The sequence below is a fragment of the Girardinichthys multiradiatus genome, chromosome 19 (genome assembly GCF_021462225.1).
Source record: "Girardinichthys multiradiatus isolate DD_20200921_A chromosome 19, DD_fGirMul_XY1, whole genome shotgun sequence".
Classification (NCBI taxonomy): domain Eukaryota; kingdom Metazoa; phylum Chordata; class Actinopteri; order Cyprinodontiformes; family Goodeidae; genus Girardinichthys; species Girardinichthys multiradiatus.
Window position 1 is genome coordinate 3693361 of NC_061811.1, and position 13620 is coordinate 3706980.

At 43.0% G+C, this 13620-nt stretch overlaps 2 protein-coding genes across 2 annotated transcripts; one reads left to right on the forward strand and one right to left on the reverse strand.

Annotated features, from left to right (window-relative positions):
* Positions 1-236: 236 nt before the first annotated feature.
* On the reverse strand, positions 237-8002 carry si:dkey-13p1.4 (transmembrane protein 151B). Its single transcript, XM_047345736.1, has 2 exons — positions 7575-8002; positions 237-2939 (listed from the first exon to the last, which is right to left on the reverse strand). The coding sequence occupies exons 1-2, from the start codon at positions 7686-7688 to the stop codon at positions 1356-1358; spliced, it is 1698 nt and encodes a 565-aa protein (XP_047201692.1). The 5' UTR covers positions 7689-8002; the 3' UTR covers positions 237-1355.
* Positions 8003-9859: 1857 nt separating this feature from the next.
* On the forward strand, positions 9860-12204 carry LOC124855475. Its single transcript, XM_047345375.1, has one exon. The coding sequence runs from the start codon at positions 9890-9892 to the stop codon at positions 10919-10921; it is 1032 nt and encodes a 343-aa protein (XP_047201331.1). The 5' UTR covers positions 9860-9889; the 3' UTR covers positions 10922-12204.
* The last annotated feature ends 1416 nt before the right edge of the window (positions 12205-13620 follow it).

Consider the following 13620-nt stretch of genomic DNA (forward strand, 5'->3'; position numbering starts at 1 on the left):
AGGTACTATGTCTCTCGGCTGGCCTAGGAACGCCTTGGGCTCCCCCTGGAGGAGGTGTCTGGGGAAAGGGACGTCTGGGTGTCTCTGCTGAGTCTGCTGCCCCCGCAACCCGGTCCCGGATAAGCGGAAGACGACGAGTACGTGTTATCTAAGAACTAAAATCTCTAAAGGAATTAAATGTTTTGTCCACCATCCCTTCATTCACTCCAAAACCATACAAGTCAAAAACAACATGCTTAAAATTAGCATAAATTTAATGTTTCCTTTAAATTTGTCAGTGAAAGTTACAAACTGTTAAAATGAACCAAAGTCTGGAAGACCGGCCATGCTGATAAAGAGGCGTCATGCAGAAAGGACACATTAGTGAGACAACAGTGGTTCCTACAGCTGCAGACATTTTCATGGAGCATGAACACATTGAAATGCAATTCAGGACTGTGACCCTTAAATGTAAATGTAACCATGTTTCAGTGTAAAGTTGCTTAGAGAAGTGTTCACACCCCTTTAACTTTTCACATCATGTTTTAAATCACAAACTTCAATATATTTTATTGAGATTTTATATAATAAACCAACACAAAGGAATGAACAATTGTAAAGTGGAAGGAAAAGGTCGCCCCCCTGAGTCAGAACTTTGTAGAACCGTCTCTCTCCGCATTTCCAGTTGAAGTTCCTTTGCGTTGAACATCTACAGACTGAAATTTCTGCCTTCTTTATATAAACCAACATCTCTATAAAACAGCTCAAGCTCAGACAGATTATAATGAGAGCGATTTTCAAGTCAAGCTACATATTCTCAATTAGATAGTTCCTTACTTTGACTATGCCATTCTAACACATCTATATGCTTTGATCTAAAGCATTCTATTGTAGCTCTGGCCGTATGTTTAGGGTCATTGTCCTGCTGGAAGGTGAACCTCCACCTCAGTCTCAAGTCTTCTCGAGCCTCTAAGAGGCTTCCAGGATTGTCCTGGATTTAGGTCTTCCCATCAACTCTGACCAGCTGCCCTGTCCCTTCTGAAGAAAAGCATCCCAACAGCATGATGCTGCCACTGCCTACTACTCTTTCCATGTCCACAGGATGGATTGAACAGAGATCTGTGAGATGTTCAAAGCTTGTGAAATTGTTTTAGAACCTAAACCTGCTTTAAATGTCTCCACAACTTCCTCTCTAATGTTCTCTAACATTCTCTGAGGCCAGAAACAGGACATCTGCGTCTTTAAACTCAGATTAAATTACACACAACTGGACTCTGTTTACTTTTTAGGAGACAATTAGTTGCACTAGCTTTTATATTTAGGGGTATCAGTTTAGGTTCTTATTTGTATCAAGCCATTCATTTGATTCAGTTTCTTTACAAAGCTGTCTGCACACATAATGACCCTCTCCTTACATAATAACGCCTTCTGTCCTCACCGGACTCAGACCAGTGCACAATGAGAGCAGGGAAGAACCGGGCATCTCTGTACGTTGGTGGACTGTCACTGAGCTCCAGCTGGCTGGAGTCGGACCTGCACCACTGCTCGTCCAGGCAACAGGGGTCCGACAAACTGCTGCTCCGGCTTCTCCATGGAGCCACGGTGCGACGGGAGCCGTACATGCGGCACAGGGAGATGTGTGACGTGTCAGAAGAAAGATGGGACAGTAGCAGTGCTCCATGACAAGAGAAGCCTGAGGAGCAGCTGGAGCTGGTGATGGTCCTCCTCCTGCCTCCTGCGGCTGCCAGTCCGTTCAGTTCACTGCACTGAGCGCAATCATCCTGGTTCTGGAGCACTCCGGAGCTCTGAGCATTGTGGTTGCTGCTGTCCAACAGGAAGCAGGTAGAGGAGGATGTGTTTTGTAAGGAGTTAGAGGTCCCTGCATTGGTGCTTATGAGCACGGCCTCTGAGTAGCTGGGAATCAGCTGGCGGTTGCAGCGTATATGCCACTCCATTTCAGTGCTGTCCAGGGTGTCCACTCGTGGAATAATACAGCCAGTATTACTCTCAGCAGGCCTGACTTCATTCAGAGAGGGGCTGCTGCAGATGTACTCCAACCCAAACAGTTTCTCGATTCTGTAATGCACATAAGCAGTACGGTACTCGATGAAGACTCGCAGTGGCCAGGAGAGCATGAGCAGAGCAGCCAGCCAGAAAGCAACCTCAGAAGTGTACCATGGCATCCTGTCTGGGTCCACGCAGGCTATCATGTTCTCCCTGAAGTCCACGTTCCTCAGCTGCATCCCCTCTCGAGCCTCCATGTACTCATCCAGACCTTCTATTTCAGAGAAGAACCTGGATCTCTGGTCGAGGTAGTCATTTTCTGGGCCTGCCTCCATGAAGCTGAAACACTTGGTGAAGCGCAGGCGAGTTGTCGGGTGTCCCTCCAGGCCTGTGAGTTCACGTGAGACGTCTTTCATTCCACAGTGGGTGTAGTCAAACTCTCCCTCAGCCACATGGGTGTTGACCCGCTCATGGTACACCTGTGTGGTGGTGTAGGGGTCCCCGTTGCGGTATCTGGTGACCTGACGAGTCCGTCTAACAAAGTGGTAGCTGATAGCCTTCCACCATATGCAAGGTTGGGCCTGTCGCATCCGTAACACTCGCTCATACACGCTGTCCACGCCCGCTTTGGACTGCAGCTCATTCCGGGCCATGCAGTGCCAGCACTCCACCATGTACAACACATAAAGCAAGAGCAGGAAGGCCAGGGGGATGTAGATGTACCCATCAGAGCACGGGCTGTCGTGGTAGATCATAGAGTGCCCTCCAACGCCCATCCCAGACGGGCCACGCAAGGAGGAGGGGAAGGACGAGGTGAAGCTGATCCTGGTGACCTGGGTCAGCTGACACCAAGCCACGACACCCAGGCAGCTGTACATGAGGACAGACAGCAGCAGACAGCGCCAATGGGACTCTCGGCAGACACAGGCACCCAGGGACTGCTGGACTGGACGCTGCTGCAGAGACAAGCAAAGACAAACAGAAGTAATGAGAAAAAAGCACTTAAAGCAATGAAGCCTGTAAACATGCCAGTGAATCCGTGGCATGCAGCAGAAATGCAAATGATTCCAGCTAAACTATAAATTACAGCACAGCTCCGTACCAAAGCACAACATAAATCAGACTGAGGAAAGTTTAGCAGAATTTAATTAAAGTTCATGCTGTCCCTCTGAGACTCTGCATAATAACAAATGGCAGGAGAATAGTACTGAGGTGTTTCCACACATCAAACTCAGAAGTGATATGCAGTTTTGTTGCAGGAGGACTGCAAGCACATAGCAAGGTAAGGATAAAGTCAGTTTGAAAAGCAATATACAGATAGATGTTCTGTTCAAATAAACATTGCAAGAACCAGATTAGTGATGGAAACTCAGCTAATTGATGCTTTGTGATGTCAGCGGGTTTTATTTTTTTACCTACTCAAGGTAGAAAATAATTATAAAGCGGAAGGAAACTGACGCAAATTTTAATCTGATACAAATAAAAATCTGAAAGAGTGATGTGCAAAAACGTTCAACCTTAAATTAGAAGGAGAGAATCTGTGAACATGAATTTTCAAGTCTTTCAAGTTCTTTCTAAAATTTTGTTTTGGACTTCAATTTGGCCATTCTAACTATATTTTGATCAAAACCGGTCCATTGTAGCTCTGTCTGAGTATTTAGAGTTGTTGTTGTTTGTTAAAATGGCCTAGTCAAAGTTCAGACCTAAATGAAATGAACAATTAGTACTAACGTTTGTTCAGAGAGGCTCTCCATCCAATCTGACTGAGCCAGAACCACTTTGCAAAGAAAAATGAGCAGTTTTCAGTCTGTAGGTGTGCAAATTTGGTGGGGTCAGACTCTAAATGATTTGCAATTCTATCTGCAACCAAACAAAGTTCTACAAAGTATTGACTGACTCAGAGGGGCTGACGATAAAGGCACACTCTATTGTTTAGATGCTTATTTAAAACTTTATTGTTATGCACCACTCTGTGTTGGTGGGTCACATAAAATCCTCTCCACACATATGTTAAATCTGTAGTTGTAACATGATAAAATGTGAAGTGTTGCGTGCTGTGAGTATCTGTGCAAGGCGCTGCTAATAGGTTTGTACTGGATGCCCTCTCCTTTACTGTCTCACTATTAAAGCACCCTCACATCTTTCTGCTTTATCTGCAGAGTACTTTTTAGACAGACCACCAGAAGCAAAAAGTGCCACATTTGCAATAATGTTGAGCAATAAAATGGTCCCATTCAGCAAAGACTTTGGCAGCAGGCTATTTAATCATTAATACTAAGAGTAAAAGAGGCAGGTGCCAAACCAAAGATAGCGGTGTTTACTGCCATCATTTAGAGCCGTCAAAACCACTGTACTCTGTATTATTTTTCACATGACTCCAGCGGAGACATTCGTCCACATGAAGTCTATTGTTGTTGACTGCCTCTGGTGTGTTATGGAGTGAGAGGATTTATGGTGACAACCAGCCATCCATTACCGCACTCACGGACCCGTGGGGATGTCACACACTGCAGCTCCTACGTCAGTCATTAACGGAAGTAACAAGGCCTGAATTCAGTCCAGGATCTGCAACTAAACTTATTTACCTTCACATAGAGAGAGATTTTTAGATCTCTCTGGTGTAAAAGTTAAAGATCAAATATGTTCGCAAGTAAAAACATCATCAAAAACATTTTCCTAAAATGTGAAACATTGAAAGCGAACTTTTAAAATAAAACCCCTGATATATGTGTACAGGGCAGAGATGTGTCACTTTCTCTCAGTTCTGAGATTTCCTCAAACTCAAAACTGACAGAAATGTCCAGTTCCTCTGATTATAGCTGAGGGCAGAGCCGGCCCAAGGCATAAGCCAACTGAGCCTGCTGCTTGGGGCCCCCAAACCATCAGGGGCCTCCCATAAATGACTGAATATAAACCATCAATCTAAAATGTTAACATTTCTTTATTGAAAATGAGAATACTATTCAATTTAATTTGATGGTTTCAGATAAATTAAAAGACTTAAAATTGTTTCAAATTTCAGATTTAAAGAAACTGGAAAGTTTACTTTGGAAAATGCAAATAATAAAATTCATAGTTTGATTGTTGTGTTACCATAGTTACAGTCATGCTACGAGTTTCAGTTTCAATTTCAGGTAGAAATTCTGCACTTTTAGCAGCTTATTATTTCTATCTATCTATCTATCTATCTATCTATAAAAACAGTGCAAAAGTGGCTCAGAGATATACACTTTACAGCTAAAATAAGTGGAAAATAAATAAATTAAAAAGCAAATTTTATTATATAAATGTTTATATTAAAATGGCAATGTTTCTGATAGGAAAATACAGGTCCTTCTCAAAATATTAGCATATTGTGATAAAGTTCATTATTTTCCATAATGTCATGATGAAAATTTAACATTCATATATTTTAGATTCATTGCACACTAACTGAAATATTTCAGGTCTTTTATTGTCTTAATACGGATGATTTTGGCATACAGCTCATGAAAACCCAAAATTCCTATCTCACAAAATTAGCATATTTCATCCGACCAATAAAAGAAAAGTGTTTTTAATACAAAAAACGTCAACCTTCAAATAATCATGTACAGTTATGCACTCAATACTTGGTCGGGAATCCTTTGGCAGAAATGACTGCTTCAATGCGGCGTGGCATGGAGGCAATCAGCCTGTGGCACTGCTGAGGTCTTATGGAGGCCCAGGATGCTTCGATAGCGGCCTTTAGCTCATCCAGAGTGTTGGGTCTTGAGTCTCTCAACGTTCTCTTCACAATATCCCACTGATTCTCTATGGGGTTCAGGTCAGGAGAGTTGGCAGGCCAATTGAGCACAGTGATACCATGGTCAGTAAACCATTTACCAGTGGTTTTGGCACTGTGAGCAGGTGCCAGGTCGTGCTGAAAAATGAAATCTTCATCTCCATAAAGCTTTTCAGCAGATGGAAGCATGAAGTGCTCCAAAATCTCCTGATAGCTAGCTGCATTGACCCTGCCCTTGATAAAACACAGTGGACCAACACCAGCAGCTGACACGGCACCCCAGACCATCACTGACTGTGGGTACTTGACACTGGACTTCTGGCATTTTGGCATTTCCTTCTCCCCAGTCTTCCTCCAGACTCTGGCACCTTGATTTCTGAATGACATGCAGAATTTGCTTTCATCCGAAAAAAGTACTTTGGACCACTGAGCAACAGTCCAGTGCTGCTTCTCTGTAGCCCAGGTCAGGCGCTTCTGCCGCTGTTTCTGGTTCAAAAGTGGCTTGACCTGGGGAATGCGGCACCTGTAGCCCATTTCCTGCACACGCCTGTGCACGGTGGCTCTGGATGTTTCTACTCCAGACTCAGTCCACTGCTTCTGCAGGTCCCCCAAGGTCTGGAATCGGCCCTTCTCCACAATCTTCCTCAGGGTCCGGTCACCTCTTCTCGTTGTGCAGCGTTTTCTGCCACACTTTTTCCTTCCCACAGACTTCCCACTGAGGTGCCTTGATACAGCACTCTGGGAACAGCCTATTCGTTCAGAAATTTCTTTCTGTGTCTTACCCTCTTGCTTGAGGGTGTCAATAGTGGCCTTCTGGACAGCAGTCAGGTCGGCAGTCTTACCCATGATTGGGGTTTTGAGTGATGAACCAGGCTGGGAGTTTTAAAGGCCTCAGGAATCTTTTGCAGGTGTTTAGAGTTAACTCGTTGATTCAGATGATTAGGTTCATAGCTCGTTTAGAGACCCTTTTAATGATATGCTAATTTTGTGAGATAGGAATTTTGGGTTTTCATGATCTGTATGCCAAAATCATCCGTATTAAGACAATAAAAGACCTGAAATATTTCAGTTAGTGTGCAATGAATCTAAAATATATGAATGTTAAATTTTCCTCATGACATTATGGAAAATAATTAACTTTATCACAATATGCTAATATTTTGAGAAGGACCTGTATATCCTTCAAAAGATAATAAAACTATGTAAAAGGACGATCAGTTTAGTATAAAATAATTGATCTGTTTTTATTTACATTTTATTCAAAAAGTCTTGTTGAAACGTAAGTTCTCAATAATAATATAACAGTATTATAATAATAAATAAAAAATTCTCAATAATCAGTGGAAAAATCTTTTTTAGTGTGACGCTTATAATTGCTGAGCTGGTTTTTGCAGGTTTCCGCTGGTATTTTGACGATTTATTTTTGGAGATGAGGTCCCGGTCTTTAAGGTCTAATCTTAGTTCCTCTACCAGGCTTTCTCTACGTCCTGTCAGAGGAAACAAGCTGGCACAGTTAAAATATTACTACACGGAGGGTGGATTGTTTCAGGGTTAAGTTTATAAAAAATATACTTCGGTTTGGATTTATGGCATACAATTATACACACTTTAAATATAGAACTTTTTGTGGAAAAAGTAGGGAAATGCAAATATTTTTCATCGATCTGTTTCTTTTTCCATATTTATTCAGCCCAGGGAAATACTTATTCTCAGAGCAGAACTTTAAAACATCCTGCTCAACGTCTGTAGATATGTGCAGCCAATAGAAACTAAAACAGTTTCTAACTGACCTAAAACAAAAAATGAAAACTGTCCGGTCTACACCTACCACCGCAGGTGACTCTTCTTCCTGCTCCTCTTCCTCAGCGGTATTGGGGCCGCTGAGCGCCGCGCTCTCTGTGGAGTCCTGATCAGAGGAGAGCATGCTGCACTTTTTTTGCATGTCAGAAAGAAATCAGGGGCTCATGCGACCTGTTTTATTTGCATCCCTGCATGGTTCCCTCCGTTTGGGTCTCCTTTCTGAGTCCCTCTCAGTCCCACAGAAGGGTCTGGTCCAGCAGACTGCTGCCGCTGGTGTGCGGAGCGGGAGTCCCGCGGTGCTCCCGGCTGGCGGGGCGGAGAGGGGCGGGGTTCAGCCGGGAGTTCACCGCAGCAGAGACAGCAGAGGTTCACCATGATGGTGCAGGGTGCGGTTCAATGAAAAGACGCATCAATTAGCAGAATACATCCCCGGAATGGGTTGTGGAAGGTGTTAGAAATCCGAAACACTGCTCTGAAGAACAACAAACTTCCGGCTAAGAAAGAGAACTTCAAAATAAAAGAACGGACAAAAGCATCATTAATATCATCATCATCATCATCATCCACTATAAACAGTGTTAGAATAAAAAAGTAGGTATGCCTTCAAAACTATAGGGTGATTTTATAAGGCGTTGACTCACTTTATGTGAAAGAAATTAGGTGTGCATAAAATTTTATAACAGCAGGGCTCACTCTTTTATTGTAGATGACACAAAGCCATTTTCAAGTGACATCTTCAGTCATTTTGGTGAAGTCCATTACGTTCAGCGGTGAGGATAATGGCATATAGTATATAACTCAGATTATTCTTGTCAAATGTAAAATGATTTCCCAAATGACCTGAAACACGCTTTCAATTCAAATTCAATTCAAAAATACTTTATTAATCCCAAAGACAAATTAAATGTTGTTGTAGCTCATATTATGAAGGTTTCCTCAAAGAGTCGTTGTAGATGCTGATGCTGTGGGCAGGAAGGATCTCCTGTAGTGCTCCGTCTTACAGCAGATCTGAAGAAGCCTCTGACTGAAGACACTCTGTTGTTGTAGGACAGTCTCATGAAGAGGATGATCAGGGTTCTCCATAATGTTCTTCATTTTATGAAGAATCCATCTTTCCACAATGATCTCCAGAGGTTCCAGAGGAGTCCCCAGAACAGAACCAGCCTTCTTTATCAACTTGTTGAGCTTTTTTAAGTTCCTGGTTCTGATGCTGCTTCCCCAGCAGATGATGGCAGAAGAGATCACACTTTCCACAACAGACTTACAGAAGATATGCAGCATCTTGCTGGAAACACCAAAGGACCTAAGTTCCTCAAGAAGTACAGTCTGCTCTGTCCCTTCTTGTAGATGGCTTCACAGTTGCATCTCCACTCTAGTCTGTTGTCCAGGTGAACACCGAGGTATTTATACTCCTCCACCACCTCCACTTCTTCTCCCATGATGGAAATAGTTTTTGACTTATTCCTGTTTCTCTTAAAATCTACAATCATCTCCTTTGTTTTAGTCACGTTCAAAATGAGATGATTGTTTCCACACCATGCTACAAAGCGGTCCACCACCTTCCTGTACTCATCTTCTTGTCCATCTCTGATCCACCAACAACTGCAGAATCATCTGAGTATTTCTGCAGATGACAGGAGTCTGTCTTGTACTGGAAGTCTGAGGTGTACAGAGTGAAAAGAAATGGTGAGAGTACCGTCCCCTGTGGTGCTCCTGTGCTGCTGACTACCTGGTTAAACTCACAACCCTTCAGTCTCACAAACTGTGGTCTGTTTGTCAGGTAGTCTTTGATCCAGGAGATTGTTGAGGCCTCCACCTGAGTCTTCTGACAAAGCAAATCAGGTTGGATTGTATTAAATGTTCTGGAGAAATCAAAGAACATGATCCTCACATTGCTGCTGGCTTTGTCCAGATGACAGTGGGTGTGTTTCTCCAACTCTAATAATGTTACACTATATGTAAGGATAATAATAGTGGGCAAGAAAGTGGCAATAATACTGAAGTAAGCAAGAATCAAAGGAATGTTAATGCATTTCCATGTTTTTAAGTTGATTTGTGTGTACGTGCGTTTTACTCGTATAATTAAAATAAGCACAATGAGTGAATGGCAGTTATTTAATAATTATATCATTATTAGCACTTATTAATACTTCAGTTAATTAACTATTTATTAGCCACTAACAGTCATTATGATAAAAAAAAAAAAATTGCCACTCTATTCACCGGTCAGTGGTCATAATATTTTGCCTGCTCGGTATTTTCTTGGGTCGTGTTTTCTCCAACTGACCACTGGGGGCGCTGTGGTTAAAACACCCCACATACCTCCCATCAACTCCAGGAAACATGGCGGAGGTCAGGGAGTGTGCGGGAAGGAGAGCGTATGAATTCGGACATAAAGTGTTTAAATGGTACGTTCTGGAGAACCGAATCCAACACGGAACAGAGGTTGCCTCTCTGTCCGCTGGGTTTCTGTTCGATGACATTAAAAACTGTGAGCGGAACAGAGCTGAAAAAGCCGCGGTTCGGACAGCTGCTGAGAGTTACCGGGACGGGTCAAAGGTGAGCCAGCTGCTGGGCGGAGGTGAAGCCGGTGTGGAGAACGTAAACAAGCCTAAAAAACACTGTTATCCTGGACTTAAGAAGGATTTATTTTCAAAAAGAACTCTGGTAGAACTTTCTAAGCAAAATGTTCCTCAGTATCGGTGCCGTGATAAGTTCTGGAGGACTTTATCACTCTTTTCCCGCATTCAGAGTCCATGTAGAGTCCATTTGGATACTGGATATCCTCAGTATATTATGATCAGGAACTACAGTGTCGACACATCCACATCTGAGCCCCTGTACAGAACCAAAACCGGCTACTATGATATCCTAGAGGTCTCACCCACCGCCACCCAAGCCCAAATCAAAACTGCCTACTACAAGCAGTCCTTCATCTTCCATCCAGACAGGAACTCCGGCAGCGAGAAAGCCACTGAGCGCTTCTCAGAGATCAGCGAGGCCTACATGGTTCTGGGCAACAAGGCTCTTCGGAAGAAATACGACAGGGGCCTCTTACGCCTGTCGGACCTCACTGCCAGAGCCAGGCCCACCACCGGGGCCTCCTCTGGGGGCCAAGCCGAGCAGCAGACCGGGAGCAGGCGGTCGGTGATGGGCAAAGACTTCAGAGAAAGAGTCTTTGACTTTGATAAGTTCTACAAAGCCCACTACAGCGACCAGCTGCAGAGACAGAGAGACATCCGAGTCCGAAAGGAGGAGATGCTGAAGACGAAGCAGACCAGCATCGGAGAAGGAAAACTGGGCAGGATGATGGAGATCGGAGTTGGGATGCTGCTGGTGTTCGCCGTGGTCATTTTAATGAGCACAAGTCAGTGAAAAGAGTTAGAAGGATGAATTAAAACTGGCTGCTGCTCGTTTCTACTTTAACTCAAATGACCCGGAGCGACATGCTGTAGTGTTGGTCGTTGAGACACTTGATCACCTTCTGGATGTTTCATGGCGACTCTATGTCAGTTCGTACCCACTTATACAACCAATGGTTTCAGGTCATAAGGAGGTGCGGTTATCAGATTCCAATAAGTATCTGTCCTCAGAGGTCGCTCAGAGTTTTTTGGGTTTGATCAGAGGTCTTAATGACTCCCTTCATAAACCCATGTCACCTATGCAGTGCCATTGTATCCTTACAACCTCCATTTCTTATCTGTGAACAAACCATTACCTACCCACGCATGTAGCAACTAATTACCAGTTTTCTATCTTGCTAGTTAGGCATTTCTCATATATTTCAGCTGCAAAGAATCAGAAAATACTCAAATCTCTTATATAATTCAGTTTATTTGTACAATATTTTCTGAAGACTGTGTTTCTCACCTTATTTCTGTTTATTTTGGTCCTGATCCCTGTTTGGTCCATTTCACAGTATATGAACCCTGATTAAACCAAAATAACTGACCTTCTGCTGGTAGATTTTATTTACTAGAGACACACAACCAGATTTCCTCAGATTAGACTCTGAGTTCATAAGAGAAATAATTTTTAAATCACAGAGGTCAGGTGGGTCGGGAATGTCCTGTGGAAGAGGGATTCTTTTCATACCCGAGTTGGGTACAAAACAACCAAAACTGCAAAGATACTAAATGGAGAATTGACTGAATGACTATGAAAATCCTAACTTTAAAGAAGAAAAAAAACAGTGGTTTAAATATGTTGGTTCAAAACTTATCTTCATGACATTTATTCAGTGAAAAAAAAACTTGTTTTGCTGTAATAAATCAGTTATAACTTTGCACTTTGATAGAAAACTGTTGGGTTCAGGAACATCATAATTTCCACCTAATTGGTATTTAAACCTGTTTAACTTTAGGAAGTTTGGTGGTTGGGATTCCTGGATCTTGGGGCTTGATTCACAGCATTGGATGGATTATTTCAACTGTTTGGCTTTCATTAAGTCATGTGTCCATGCAGATTAAATTTTTAATTCAATGTCTAACTATGAAATGGATGCAGGATTGTAATGAATCTAGAAATCTTTTAAATGCGGGATTGGACTGACTGTAAGGCTGATTATCAGATTGTCATTCTGAGGGATGTGCCTTTCATTCTCACTGTAAATGATAAATGTTCTATTGTTCCAGATATTTAAAAACCTTTAAGCACTACTGATGTCTTTGACCATTTAATACTAACTTATAGTAACTGGTTGTACTGGATTGTATTTGGGCGTATCCAGTAAAGATGGCTGAATACAAATGCACGCCACACTTTTCTGATTTGATCGTTTTGATTCCAGTGAACAAATATGCAGAACGTTGTGTTGGTTTGTCACGTAAAATCCCACCTAAAACCAGTTTGTGGTTGTAATGTGACAAAAATGTGGAAAGGTTCAAGGCCTCTGAATACTTCTGCAGGTCACACATTTTAGGTAGATATTCCAAACGCCTTCAAAATAAACGTTACTTAGACAGTACAGTATCTCACAAAAGTAAGTACATCCCATTTTTGTAAATATTTTATCTTTTCATAGGACAGCACTTTGATATAATGTAAAGTAGCCTGTTTACAGCTTGTGTTACAGTGTACATTTGCTGTCCCTTCAAAATAATAAAATGTCCAAATTGGGCCCAATTAGCATTTTACCTCATGTCATGTAACATGTTAGTTTTACAAGGTCTCAGGTGTGAATGGGGAGCAGGTGTGTCAATATTGGTGTTCTCACTCTCTGAGAATCTGAAGTGCATAAAGATGGCCTAGGGTATAAGAAGATTGCCAGCACCCTGAAACCGAGCTGCAGCTCGGTGGCCAAGACCATACAGAGGTTGAACAGGACAGGTTCCTCTCAGAACCGGCCTCGTCATGGTCGACCACAGAAGTTGAGTGCACGCGCTCAGCGTCATATCCAGATGTTTTCTTTTGAAACTGACGTATGAGTGCTGCCAGCATTGCTGCAGAGGTCGAAGGGGTCAGCCTATCAGTGCTCAGGCCATACGCTGCACACTGCATCAAACTGGTCTGCATGGCTGTCATCCCAGAAGGAAACATCTTCTAAAGATGATGCACAAGAAAGCCTGTAAACAGTTTGCTGAAGACAAGCAGACTAAGGATATGGATCACTGGAACCATGTCCCGTGTTCCGATGAGACCAAGAAAAACTTATTTGGTTCAGATGGAGTCAAGCATATGTGGTGGCAACCAGGCAAGGAGCACAAAGATCAGTGCGTCCTGCCTACAGCCAATCGTGGTGGTGGTAGTGTCATGGTTGGGGCTGCATGAGTGCTGCTGGCTGTGGGAAGCTACAGCTCACTGAGGGAACCATGAATGCCAACATGTCCTGAAGCAGAACTTGATCTCCTCCCTTTAGAAACTGGACCACAGGGCAGTATTCCAACATGACAATGACCTCAAACACACCTCCAAGACGACCACTGCCTTGCTAAAGAAACTGAAGGTGAAGGTGCTGGATATGCCAAGCATGTCTCCAGACCCAAACCCTATTGAGCATCTGTGGGGCTTCCTCTAGCAGAACGTGGAGGAGCGCAAGGTCTCCAACATATACCACCTCCCTCATGCTGTCATGT